Source organism: Lycorma delicatula, chromosome 10 (genome assembly GCF_047948215.1).
Source record: "Lycorma delicatula isolate Av1 chromosome 10, ASM4794821v1, whole genome shotgun sequence".
NCBI lineage: Eukaryota > Metazoa > Arthropoda > Insecta > Hemiptera > Fulgoridae > Lycorma > Lycorma delicatula.
In genome coordinates, this window is record NC_134464.1 from 75,937,137 (window position 1) to 75,952,470 (window position 15,334).

General features: G+C 29.1%; 1 protein-coding gene across 1 annotated transcript in view; it reads right to left on the reverse strand.

The window, feature by feature from the left end:
* Positions 1–1,724: 1,724 nt before the first annotated feature.
* LOC142331586 (uncharacterized) overlaps positions 1,725–15,334 on the reverse strand; it is a 188,053-nt gene continuing 174,443 nt past the window's right edge. The window contains exons 2-3 of the mRNA XM_075377589.1: positions 8,118–8,429; positions 1,725–3,945 (exon numbers count right to left, since the gene is read on the reverse strand). Of these exons, the coding sequence (XP_075233704.1) occupies positions 3,397–3,945; positions 8,118–8,429 (861 nt within the window). The 3' untranslated portion in view covers positions 1,725–3,396. The remainder of the gene's footprint in view (positions 3,946–8,117; positions 8,430–15,334) is intronic.

Consider the following 15,334-nt stretch of genomic DNA (forward strand, 5'->3'; position numbering starts at 1 on the left):
ATAAATTTATTTGTTTGCTTCTGATAAAATAAAACTAAAAAAAGGAAAAAGTTATAAACATTAGATAAATAATTAATGTACTCGTATCTTATTTTTTTTAAGAGTTGAAAGCATCTTAAACACATTGCTCTTGACAAAAAAAAAATTGATAAATAAAAAAATTAATATATATGTTTCAGAATATTGAACAGCCAGAAATATTTTAAATTTGCTTTCAACTGCCAGTGAAAAAGTATGCAGTGCCTGATATGTGAGCTAACTCATTTTAGTATTCAAAATATCTTCCTGTTTTAAATTAAATAAAATAAAATTTAAATTTTAAATTTTACAAAAGTTCTTTTAAATTTTTAATTTAACATATCAATTAATCAAATATTTCAAAGCTGTAGAAGCATGAGCTAAATGGATTATTGCCAAATTGCTATTTTTTTTATTGATGTTTAGATGTTTTTCAATTTAATATTCATTACTCTCAATATTAAATTATCAGAATATTCTCTCTGAAACACTCCTTTTTATTAACTCAAAATGATTAATGTTTAATAAAGATGCGATAATAGTATTTAATTAATAGAAATATCTTTAAAAATTATTATTAGTGTTAAAATATTTGCAATGTTTATAAATAACAATCTGGCTACGTTGCATTTGTCACTAACGTTACCATACTTTTGGCCAGGATTATAGTTTTAACTTGTTTTTCATTATATCATTAAAACTATACTACAATTAATTATCTACTATCGTACTATTAATACGATTATTATACGAATTAAATTATCATTATCGTACAATTAATTATCTATCGACTCATACTCATACCTACACGCGCGAGCGCGCGCGCACACACACACTAATTTTATAATTGTATCGTAAATATATTAGCTTTGTCATAAAACAATTTATGGATGAATATTATAATAAAGTTAGTCCTAAATCACGCATTATTTTTCAGTTAATTAAACTTAATACTAACAAAGCTTACGTTAACAATTACAATCTGAATAACTTACTTATATATACATTTAAATACGGAATTATTTACTACTACTTAATTTATTAATAATTATAATTAATAAAATAAATAATTTTTATCAGTAAATTATATTCTACAAATACTAAAAAAATATTTACAAATATTATATCAGTTTTATTTATTAATTGTAATGATAATTAAAACTGATAGTATAATATTTATTGTTCATTTACTTATAATTAAATAATAATAGTAATGAAATGCGCAATAAATATAAATTTTTGCAAGTAATTATATTTTACGTATGTTATTATTATTTGCCATTTTTCTGGATCTTCTTTTATTTATTAATAAATGGATATAGACAATTTTTTATCTATGTACTATAACATAGTAATTGCGTATTTAATTTTAGGTTATATATTCAAACAGGAATAATTTATTTTCTTTCTATCCTTAATTTAAATTGGTTAATATCTTTTTTAATAATGATTTGAAGTAATCTACAGTGGTCATTATATAATGTAATTTTATTATCAATATAAGTAAATTATTAATTTTTTTTTAGAAAAAAATTACTTTGAATATACGTGCTTAAAAATTCTTAATGTTACGATTGAAAGCTCACTAAACTAAAAGTATTTTTGATGAAATTAATATACTATTTGATTAAAATAGGATAACAAAATCCCTTTAATAAATTTTCTTTAAAGAATTTTGATTTTAGAAATTTAAATTTGTAAGATCTTTATGAAAGATTAGAATTTCCTAAATAGAATTTTTAGTCTAGTCAAAGTAGTCAATACATTAAACAAACAAAAATTGTGATATTATGAACGAATAATTAAATACTGAAATTTAGCACTTTACTACCACATTGACAGTCTATTTCCCCAGATCTATTAGGTAAACGAATAAAGTATTAGATAGATTTTTTTTCACCACATAAGCATTAAGCATTTGTGTAAGAATATGATCTTTCAGCGTATGAAACATTTCATACCTGTTTGAAATCAGGACCTAGGATCATCCAGATGAAAGGCTTGGATGCTACCACTTTGCTATGGAGATCAATGAAGATTCTTTAGCGAAGCTAGATTTTTCATCATTATTATAATAATAAAAAAGTACAGGTTTAATTTGATTATTATTGTGTTAAATATTATTCCGTTCAATATACGCCTTATGTGCGCGTATGAGATTATTTTTGGGTTCTGCGCATAAAATTTTAAAAGTTATAGTTGTATATCTTACATAATTTCTTTGCACAATTGATTTATAAAATTGAAGTTATGTTAATGGGTTGTGTGAAACGCAAAATTAAACTATCTCTGCTTTTTCTTCCAGAATCTTCCTAAAGAAAAATTTATTTGTGATTCTTTTGTATTAAATTATTTAGAAAATAATTTTGTTTAGTTTACTAAATCGAATAGATTCTTTTTATTAATTTTTTTTACATGGGATTAGGAGGCCTGGTTTTACATATAAAAACTTCTTCTGGCTATCAATCCTCTAATTAGATGCTACAAATAATTCATTGGTTGTACTGCTTATCTTAACATATTCGGGTTCGACTTATGATTTATCCAAAAACTGATATCACAAACAGTTCTACTTCAAGGATACCACAAGGCTCACCCCAGTGAAAGGAAACCTATCCCGCTTTGAGTCTAGCGGGAAATACGTAAATTTTTACCTACAATGGGAGGAGAATATATAATTAACGATTTTATGTTGACTAGTTTTAAAAGGCTTCTGGGATAGATGGGATACCCCCAGAATTACTGCGTAGTGCAGGTGAGAAAGCGATAGATAGATTATAAAAACTGGAAACTAATATTTACGAAAAAGGGGAAGTTCTGGTCAGACTTCAAAAAGTGTTGTGATGATACCAAAGATAAATGTGAACAATACAGAACAATTAGCTTAACTATTCACGCATCAAAAATTTTAACTAGAATTCTATAATAATCGCAACAGGAATTATCGAAGAACATACGAAAGACGCCGTAATAAAAAAGGGAATCGGACAAGGATCTTCCTTATCTTCGTTACTTTTTAATCTTGAATTTTTTTTCAGCCGGAAATTAATGATTCATCTGAAAAACGGGTGCTTAAGGAACAACCTTTTTCTAATTCCGGAATTGTGTAGCACGTGAAAATACCTAAATGAACAGTAACCATTTAGTAAGATCCTTAATTTAAAATACGTAATTAATTTAGTGAGCTTTTTTATTTCTTTTTTTTTATTTGCAAATTATTAAAAAAACCTCTAATTGTAATACTATTGTTTAAAATTACTAATTATTTTTTAAAATGATTTAATATTTAATTAAGTGTGTATGGTATTTAAATAAAATATTATTTCAAATAGTCGATTTCAACACCTATTTAAAGATTAATTATTTTTCTTATCTTTATTAAAACCTTGGATCATATGGTGTCGCATTAAAACCGACATATCGATTATTCTTTCGATGAACAAAACCTGTACCAGGAGCTGCATTATAATAAATTACCCTTCTTATACCAAATGGATCGATGTATCCAAAACTACCAGCACGTTTATCACCAATATTTTGTTCTTCATGATATTGCCTCGGTAAATAATAACGGAATCCATCATGCGTAAGAGATATACCGTCATACTCATACTCACGACGTTCTGTCGGAATAGAATTAAAATTATAGTAAGGTCGGAACGTTTGCGGTCGAACGTATTCGGGTGATGGTGTTGTCGGTGTGTATGAATGAGGTGTAATCTCAACTTGTTGCTCTTTAAGATAATTACTTAATGATATAGGTGCTGGTGCAGGTGCAGGTGTAGTTCCTTGTAAATAATCTTGTAGCGTTATCGGTCGAGATGTTGTCGATGGATATTCTGTCGTTGTCGGTACTGTGGGTACCGGTGCCGATGGTCGTTCGTATATTTTAGCATTTTCTACGCCAACTCCACCTTGACTTGGTACCTGAAACATATTACTAATTAATATTTAAATTTGTGATAAAAAACAATTTTAATAAAAACTTCGTATAAACGGGTCATTATAAAAAAAATCCATCTTTTTTGTAAATTTAAAGGAAGGGTTTTTTATCAACTCAATGACTCAATGAAAAATTAAGGTAAGGATATTATTCTAATATTTTCGTTTCTTTTGAATGAGATTACTAAGCTTTACTAAAGTTTTGAGTTTTTATTAAAGTTTTCTAGATTAGATTGAACTTAATAAAAAACCTAAAATTATATAGATGGGAAGGAACGCAAGGGGATATTTTATCCTCCTATTAATCGCAGAGCCTAGACATCAATCCCTTGTTGTTGGATCATTCTAATTGTCAGGTGGATATTTAGGTTTTTAAAGGCAGGTAAAAATAGGCTAAATTTCAAGATACTGAGGGTGACCTTGCTCTACAGCCTCATTTCCTTGTCCTTTTAATTTGAAAATTTAATGGCATCAATGCCCCGTATATAGAAGTAATCTGATCGAATTTAGTCAAAATCTGTCCAGTAGTTCTGGAGATTTAAGATGATTTAGAGGCCAACACCGAACACACGATTATACGAACATTAACATCCGGAAAATTTCCATCCGGTTTTTTCACCTCCATAAAATTTTAATTGAAATTGTTTTCTCCGCTTTTGTTTGAGTTTTCAACGATTTCAACGAAAAAATAGTTCGTTATTGAATTCCGTACGTATATATTTGTGTTCGAGTGGCAGAAAGGCTCCTGGTATAGATGGGATACCCCCAGAATTACTGCGCAGTGCAGGTGAGAACGCGATAAATAGATTATAAAAACTGATGTGTAATATTTACGAAAAAGGGGAAGTTCTGTCAGACTTAAAAAAGTGTTATTGTGATGATACCAAAGATAAACGTGAAGAATACAGAACAATTAGCTTAACTACTCACGCATCAAAAATTTTAATTAAAATTCTGTAATAATCGCAACAGGATTTATCGAAGAACATACGAAAGACGCCGTAATAAAAAAGGGAGTCCGACAAGAATCTTCCCTATCCCCATTACTCTTTAATCTTTATATAGAACAAGCAGTTAATGATGTAATGATGTTAAATAACAATTTAGATCCGGAGTAACAGTTCAAGGTGACAATATAAAGATGCTACGATTTGCTGTTGATATAATAATTCTAGCGGAGAGTAAAAAAAGATTTAGAAGGAACAATGAACTGTACGGATGAAGTCTTACGCAAGAACTACCTCATGAAAATAAACAAGAAAACCAAAGTAATGAAATTTAGTAGAATTAATGTAGATGGACCACTGAATATAAAAACAGGAAGAGAAAAAATTACGGAGGTAAAAGAATTCAGTTATTTGGGAAGTAGAATTACTAAAGATGGATGAAGCAGGAGCGATATAAAACGCCGAAGAGCACAGGCGAAACGAGCTTTCAGTCAGAAATATAATTTGCTTATGTCAAAAATTAATTTAAATGTCAGGAAAACATTTTTGAAAGTATATTTTTGGAGCGTGCTTTTATATAGAAGTGCAACTTGGACAATCGGAGTACCCGAGAAGAAAAGATTAGAAGCTTTTGAAATGTGGTGCTATAGGAAAATGTTAAAAATCAGATGGGTGAATAAAGTGACAAATAAAGAGGTGTTGCGGCAAATTGATGAAGAAAGAAACATTTGGAAAAAATATAGTTAAAACAAGAGACACGCATATTATACGCCACATATTAAGGCATCTTGGAATAGTAGCTTTGATATTTTAGGGAAAGGTAGATGGGAAAAATTTTGCAGTTGCAGCAACGTTTGGAATATGTAAAACAAATTGTTAGGGATGTACGATGAAGGGGGTATACCGAAATGAAACGATTGGCACTAGATAGGAAAACTTGGAGAGCTGTATCAAACCAGTCAAATGACTGAAGATAAAAAAAAATATGTGTGTGTGAACACATTTTGTCTCGAATTTTGATTTCGGATTCGGATTAAGCATCGTCAAAGGATTACAGAAATACACGAAGGTCTTGGTTCATTTCAAAAAAAATTTGTAGTGATCATTACACAATAAGGGTGTAACCTATCAAGTTAGTTCAAACGCAATAACGAAAGGTTTACTAAAATGCATAAGATATATAAATATGAATTTTGTAAATTAAGTGTAAGATACCAAAACGGTGAAAGAACTTACTTTTTAATAATTGAACAAAAATAAAATATGTCATAAAACTGTCAGAACCGCCGTCATAAAGTCTTTATTTGACTTTATATTAGAAAATAAAGTTTATTAAATTAGCTTACGTAGCGTAAGGAAAAGTTAGCTTACGTAGCGTAAGGATAAGTTTAACCCACCGGATTGGTCTAGTGGTGAACGCGTCTTCCCAAATCAGCTGATTTAGAAGTCGAGAGTTCCAACGTTCAAATGCTAGTAAAGGCAGTTACTTTTATGCGGATTTGAATACTAGGTGGATACCGGTGTTCGTTGGTGGTTGGGTTTCAATTAACCACACCTCTCAGGAATGGTCGAACTGAGATTGTACAAAACTACACTTCATTTACACTCATACATATTCATTTACACTCATTCATACTCTGAAGTAATACCTGAACGGTAATTCCCGGAGGCTAAACAGGAAAAAGAAAAGTAGAGGTAATAATTTTGTTAGAAATTAATTAGTTATTGAGAAAACAGTAAATATTCGTTCTGGAAATTCTAATTTTTCATTGATAACTGGTCTTTTTTATAAATCTTTTTGTACTAATAATCGTATAATATTCTGATTGTTTTTTTAAATGTCAAATAATAACTGTAGCGGTATAAATTTTCAAACGCCTTCGCACGACCTTTACCAACCAGCAACGATTTTGCCTTTGTTACTAATGCTTTATTGAAATAACTCCATCGAAGGGCGTCGATAGCTCCCCTCTGGCAACTATGACAGAGAGTCGGTGACGCTAACTTTATAATCTTTAAAAATAGGGTTTTCTGACACCTTCCGACCTTCAAATTTATTGTATTAAATAAATAAGAATAATTTTGGATGTTTTAAGTTTAAGAATCCGGAATAAAAATGTAATCTTATGCTCAAAACAGTTTTCTATTAGCATTCTGCTTGTTTTATTATTGGTGGTCATCAAATTCTCACTGTAACTTTTCTAAAAATATTTAGACTGCAGAAGTGGTCCATCCGAGATCAGCTGATCCTGATCGGTCAAGAACGACTCAATCAATTTTCATCAAATTTTAACTTACATTTCAATGAAACTGATGTAGTAGTTTGGATATATATATATAAACACATCCCGTTAAGTATTTATCATGATTTATTTAATATTTATATTGAACACTGTTCACGCATACAACTACGCTTTTTCAAAACATATATTCGGATTTATTTTCCAAATAAGTCATCATTTTTTTTTTTATAAATAGATTTTTAAGTAAGTATGACTTTATGGTCCGCACCACTTTGTGGAATAAACTCTCATTCCATCACTTTCCTTCTAAACAGTTTCATTTTTATTTAATAAAATAAAATCGATTTATTCATTATTATAGTTTATTATTACTATTTTGAGTGAATTAATAAATACTTTCATCGTATTGAAGTTTAATTTTCTTCGATCCGTATACAAAATTCCTCTTTTTAATTTTATCCAAAACTTAATGTCATCGTTGTCTCATATATAGAAGAAACCTTTTGAGCTATTTTCAGAAAATTTATGCTAAACCAGACCGGAAATATTAGTCAACATAGAAACTAACACTAGCACGTACGTATATCTTCAGAATATTTATATAATTTTTTTTTGTGTTTTTTGGATTAAGAGAATTTAGAAAGATGAACATTATTTGCAAAAAAATCTTCGATAGTCAAAATTTTGGCTGATTGCTATAATTTCCTTTAATAATTATGCTGTTGCAATTGCATTAGAGCTATAGGCGGGATACTAAAAATCTTATTAGTTTTTATGCATTGAACATTCCATTAATTACATCAGAGAACCACTGAGGTTTTTGAACCAGTTGTACCTACTTCGTGGAATCATCAGCCAAATCGATGTTCCATAACTGTTTTCTTTCAGCTGAGAGAGTATAACGAATATATAATAAATACTAACCTAATAATATATTATATATCAAAGCATTTAAGAGAAATTTTACCTTTTTCGCAGCAGATACAGCAGTACCAATCGGAGTGTCGACTCCAACGTGAACCATTTTCGTTCGTACAATTCGATAACCTTTATTATCTGCTATATAATCACGCAATCTCAAATAACCATTAGGATCAACCCAACCGTATGTACCAACTACTGTACCATCCTGTAATCTTTTTTCTTTACGATATTGTCCACTTATCGTTTGATATTTAAAATATCTTTCTGGACCTTCATCAGTTTGGATATGATACTGTGTATTCGGTGAAGTATCCCAACCTCCTATTTTAGCGCTACTGACTCTCAGTACTGCCAACTGTAACAACAAAAAAATCAGTAATTATTCATCAACTTACATTAATGTGCTAATGTTAAAAACATGTAATACATATAAATATAATTTGCAAAAAGATTACGCTTAAAATAAATTTACAAAATTTTTACAATCAGAGGTTAATAATTATTGATTAATAATTATATTTAACTTAAAGAAAAGTTAAAAAAAGGAGATGAAGTCTGATTCGAACCGATGTGTCTTCCGTTTGTAAGATCCAAATATTTAATTAATTAAAATTTTATTTTGCTAAACTCTGGAACCAATGAAAATAAGTACCAATTATGATATATCATTGAAAAGCTCTCAATGAGGGCATATTACTGCAGTTAAAAAAAAGTCCAAAATTCAAATTATTTGTGTTTCGGGCTGATTTGGACACTTTTGGTTCAGTCGATTGCGATATAAAGTGGAGGTGCACAACTCGATGTTAGAACAGTCCTAAATCCAAAATTCCAACATCCTACGGCTTATCGTTTTTGAGTTATGCGAGATAGAGATTTCACGCCGTAACTAGTCAAAATGGATTCAGGAATGGTCAAAATGGATATATCTGTTGAAATTTGAAAAACCGAAATTTTTCGCGATCGCAATACTTCCTTTACTTCGTACAAGGAAGTAAAAAAAAATCAATTGTCAAGTAAAAATTACTTACGAAATACATTACAAGTATATTTAACCGGGATTTTAGAATTAGAATAAAAAATAAAAGTAAGAAAAATTGCCTGTAAAAAACTTTACATTAGTGAAGCAGAAACTTCATTGTTGAACAACGATAGGGAACCAATATCAAATACCCTGTTTAAATTTTTAATTTAAAAAAAAATTATTATGAAAGTTTTCAGTCGTGCAAATATTAAATTGTTATTCCCACCTTTTAAATTTTATTTGTGAGCGGGGATTAAAAGTTTCTTGTTGTCTTTATCTTTCTTGAGATAAGTTTTATCTAACCTACTAAGTCACGATGGACAGTCCACCTGGTTAAACAAGTAGTTAGTAAAATTATAATAATAAAAAAAAAATTCTGATCTGTAATAATAATACATTATACACATCACGTCAGGAATGATGGAATGACGTCAGGAATAATACACCTCATATAAAAAAAAGGATTGTCCCAGCATTCGCTTGGATGGATCATAGAAAAATATGGTAAAATCTTAACCGGAACAGCATCACAAAATGTCCTATTATTTATAAAATAAAAAAAAACTATGTCCTTATAGGCATTATTAATTATATAAATACAAGAAGCAATGTTAAGGTATACGAAAAATATAATAAATAAATACAAAATATTTATAAAATAAATATAAAAAATAAAAATATAAAATAGTTATAAAATAATCTCAGAAACTCCCACCTAAAAAACAAAAAACAATGCTATCGGGTCGATTGGTTCTCGCGTGATTCTTGTATATACAAGATGATATTATCTCACAATTATAAAATTATTATATAATAATAATAATATAATACAAATTAATTACATGCAGTAATATAATGTATAAAATATAAATATAAAACTGTGCAAGGTATCGTATGACTTGACCGGCATAGCCGGGAGAGTCATGCAATACTTCAACAGCATTTTTTTAATCTATTTTATTTATTGAAACTGGAGAATATAAGATTTTATTTTTTATGTTTTTTTTTTTTTTTATGTTGCGCAGTTAGAAAAATAATTGTTTGCCTTTGTTTTGTTTTTAATTTTATTTAGAAATAATACAATTAATCAGAAATTATTTTTACTTTTTTTTATTTAAAAAGCTAATGTTTAGTTTTGAATTTTCGTATTTAATTGCGGATTTCTTTATTGTCTTGAGTTTTTTAACTTGTATTTTTTATCACATTTTTTAGAGATTTTTATTTATTGAATTGTAGCTAACAATAATGTAAGGTACAAGGTTAAATGTGAACGTTTTATCATTGTTAAAAAATTAATCTTTAGCTCACGAACCCATTAGGGTGATGCAGCGTTACATTTATTTTATAAATAATATTTTATCATTGTTCATTTTTTTATTTATGAGATTTATTTTAAATTGAATCGAATTTTTATAGAGTTGAGGACCACGCTTCAATATTTTTATAATACTTAACAATAATACATTTACGTGCTTTTAAACAAAATGTTACCATAATTAACTGTCAAACGTGTGTTGACAATGTAAAGATTTTATACTCATGTTGAAATTTCGTGAGAAAATCGTGTATGTTTAATATAAAACTTGTTGTCGTATACGTTAAAATATCACTTTTTCTAATGATTTTAAAATAGATATGTAAAATAATTTTCCTAATTTATCACTGTTAAAACAGATTTAATTTAGTTCATAAGACACGTAAATTACTATAACGAACTCCTTTTATTTATTAGATTACTGTACAATTAGAGGACATAATATTTATTACTTGTTGGTAAAAAATATTAATCACGTTTACTTTTTTATCTTTATCGTTTCCAAGGGCAAAGGCCAATCTCCTACATGTACCGACCGTTGCTATGTTAAATTTCTGGTTTTTAAAAATATATTTTTTTAATATCGTATGTAGAGCACTGTCTAATTTTTATTCATTCTTTATCTAATCCTGTTTCTCTATTGTTCTGAAATAAACTGGTTTTGTACATCTGTTAAATTTTTTGGTTGATTTTTTTCTGTATGCGGTCAATGGTGTTTTTCGTTAAACCATTGAACTCGGCTATACTACACTTTTAATAAAGTTCATTTCTCTATGAAAAGATTCGATAGCACCCGATTTGCTCTGTAAACCAATGATTTCCAAACTTTTCCGAATCGCGACGCCCTTTTTCAATTAAAATTTTTCCATGGCGCCCTACCCTAAGTAAAAGTATGACTACTCGTAAGTAAGAGATAAAAATAAATAAAATTCGCGTATCTTCGTTATTTTTTATTTTATTAACATTAAATTAATAATTATAAATGTCTTGGATCAATTAACTATGAAGCTTTCGCAGCGCCCTTGTGAAGAGGCCGCGGCTCCCCGGGGCGCCGCGGCGCACAGTTTTGGAATCACCGCTGTAAACTATTACATTAAACGCTGCCAATTTATATTGCATAAATTGGCATGTTCTCCTAGTGAAAATAAAGAAGAAAGTTCTTATAAACATAGGTTCAGAAACGCTTCGCTGTGAGTGTCGGCTGGCGGAAGATTTCGCCCTGATTTTTGAGCCTCCGGTAAAATTAAGCCAGATTGTAATTTTTACCCCACCGGGTTGAACTAGTGGTGAACTCGTATAAAACACAAACTTATTAAAAACAAAACATTAAAATTTGACAAGGTATTAAACGAAACAAAATGTTCGATATTTAATGTATTTTTGTCAATTTTTCAGGTCAGATTTTGTATAAAAACACTAAATTTACCCTTTAATTTGATTCCCAAAAATTACAGACTGTCTTAATTTTACCGAAGGCTTAGAAATCAGGGCGAAATCTTTCGCCAACCGATACTCGCTAATGAAGCGTTCCAAACTTATGTTTATATACATTTTTTAATTTATTTTCACCAGTAGTACATGTCCTAAAGGTTTGTTTCATTCTTTTTGAATCACTCTGAATATCAAAAGTGACTTTATTATTTTTACGGTAATATCTATTGACTTCCAATTTCACGGTGTTTGTTGATTTTGATTAAACCTTTTATTTTACCCACCGGGTTGGTTTAGTGGTGAACGCGTCTTTCCAAATCAGTGATTTGGAAGTCCAGAGTTCAAGCGTTCAAGTCCTAGTAGTCAGTTATTTTTACACGGATTTGAAGATTAGATCGTGGATAGCGATGTTCTTTGGTGGTTGAGTTTCAATTAACCACACATCTCAGGAACGGTCGAACTGGGACTATACAAGACTATACTTGATTTACACCCATACATATCATCCTCATTTATCCTGTAAGTATTATCTGAAAGGTAATTGCCGGAGGCTAAACAGGAAAAAAGTAAAACCTTTTATTTTGCACAACTTAAATTCATGGGGTAAATTTTATGTTATCTTATGACTCTGACCTGAAAAATGAAATGAAATAGGTCCAGAACTATCTATAGCAATTTAAAAAAAAAAAAATATTGTAAACCCAAAAAACTGGTGTCGTAAAACATATTTTTTGGTTGTGACGTACTTTAAATTTCCATTAAACAAATAAAATTTTGTTACAAAATTTGTAGAGAATTTATTCTCAGAAAATTTATCTAAATAACATCAAATAAAAATGAAGAATAAACGTAGTAAAATTTTTATTAACTGTAAATATATTTCATTATTGTATTAAAAAAAAAAAAACGAAATTATTTTACCAAATTTTTCGGGCGGTTGTAATACGACTTCGGAACGCAAATTTTAAATTATAAAATAAAACAGTCAACCTTTTTCATCCCCATGTAGAAAAATAAAATAAATCATTTTATAATTATAGATTGCAGCCAGTTTTCCTTTAATCTGTTTTAATAAAATTTTTAAAGCATTCATCATGGATCTGTGATTTGTAATAATCATAGAGTATAATGAATCAAACCCACCGGTTTGGTCTAGTGGCGAATTCACCATCGCAAATCAGCTGATTTTCGAAGTGAAGAGTTTTAAGGTTCAAATTCTAGTAAAGGCAGTTATTTTTATACGGATTTGAAATTCTATTCTAAATCGTGTATACCGGTGTTCTTTGGTAGTTGGGTATCAATTAACCACATATATCAGGAACGGTCGACCTGAGATTCTACAAGATTACACTTCATTCACATTCACACATATCCTCTGAAGTAATACCTTAGGGTGGTTCCCGAGGCTAAACAGAAAAAGAGAGTGTTACATCCTTATTTCAATTTCGCCGATCTCCGTGGCGGAGTGATTGTTTTTTAGCCTTTTATCCGGAGGTTCCGGGTTCGAATCCCGGTCAGGGAAGTAATTTTCATACGCTACAAAATATTATTTTCCATATCTTACGCACATGATTCAGGCTTATGTGGCGATATCATCAAGAAAGAAAATTACTGTTGCTAAACAACAATCATGTATACTCTATCGAAAATATTAAATGATGATAAAATTATATGAAATTGCATTATTGAGTTTTAGGTTAACAATTTTAAACATTCATTTTTAACAACTCCAATTTTAAATATTTCTGCTTAGACCTGGAATTAATGATGCGTTTGATTCTCTCAAAGGTAGAAGTATAACCTTTGAAGTTTTGCATTATTTAAAAAAACCTAAAACCTTAATAACCTCGATATGTATCATATTACCGATTGGGAGTAATAATAATTAAAGTTGACCGACACTGTAACACCAATTGGTTTTTAATCAGTTTTATTTATATTTTATTCGTGTGTACATTGCATTCTATTCAACTTGTGAACAATTAGCAACCGCAATGATATGATACTATATGACATGTAAATCAGGTATATTTTTTGTACAGACTTAGGCCGACCATTCCTTAGAGTGTCGTTAATTGAACTCCAACCGCTATTATACCGGTATTCACTGTCTAGTATTCAGATCCGTATGACTTATATTAGGATTTGAATCTCCGAATCTTCGACTTCAAAATCAGCTGTTATGTATGGCCTATTTTACCACGAGATCAACCCGGTTGGTTGATATTGACTATTGTTCTAAAGTAACCAAATTTTTTACAATGATACAAAGAAATTGAAAAAAGAAATCGTAAATAAAAAAGAGACTTTTTTATTTATTCCAACAATAATACAGAATACACTATAATATGATGAATGTACAATAAAAACATTTGTAACAATTTATATTGTAATTATGTTTACATACTTATTATTTAAATCAATACTTTTCCATTGAATGAATATTTTTTGTCAATGTATCATCTTCTAACAATATATTGGAAATATCTTTCATACTGAATTTTACGGCAAGTGCTGCAGCTAGAGTATCAACAACATTCAATCTCGATTTCTCACTTGTCCAAAAATCATTAGTAATTGAAATATCCCTTTCAACTGCTGCATTAGTTTCAGCCAGAGCAGCACAACGTAAATTGAAGAAGAATAAATAAATTTTTACATGAAATATGTTCATTTTTGAAATGTCTGAATATTTCCATCTATCTTTTATCAATTTCAATGTGTTTATTTTCCTATTGTATTAATTTTTCAGAATTTAAATATAAAATCAATCTTCTAATTTCTTCAGACAGTTGTAATCTATTTTAATGTCTGGCATGTCTTAAGATAAAAACTTACAAGATTCGATATCTGTCCAATGTACTTGCAATGAAGTCAAAAAAAAACATCATTGGAAACTGTTATTTCCTGTAATATGGATTTCAGACCGTTCTTCGATATATTGAAAATATGTTTGGTAAAAATTCTGCACTTCTTTGATAAACTTTTCCGTTACCCGGCCCGATTTGATTCATCTAAGTCTGACAATTTTCTTTTTATAACTAAAGGAAGAAAGTTTTCTTCAATTTGAGATTTATATTGAAGTATAAATCATTCAAAATAAGACTAATTTCTGTAGCTGAAATGTGTTCACCCTCAATATTTTGAATGGTTTTTTGAAAGATAGATGCTTGATTACGCACAAAATACATTAATATCTCAGATATTTCATTAATTAAAAAACGATTCCAGGATTTTATGACATTTGTCTAAATTTAAAAAAATATGAATGGAAAGACTCAAACAATTATAGGACATGCTGTATAACAGGTGTTAGAGTAAGTCATCTAATTTTTTTATAGCCTAAATGTTTTTTGTATTCAAAATTCTTTCTTCAGAGAATTATTTTAAAGTAGCTAAATGAATGAACGGTAAAACGACTAAAATACAAATAAATTGTAGTTATTATTATTCTACATCAATTGACTTTGCACATGACGCCATTTTGTTTGCA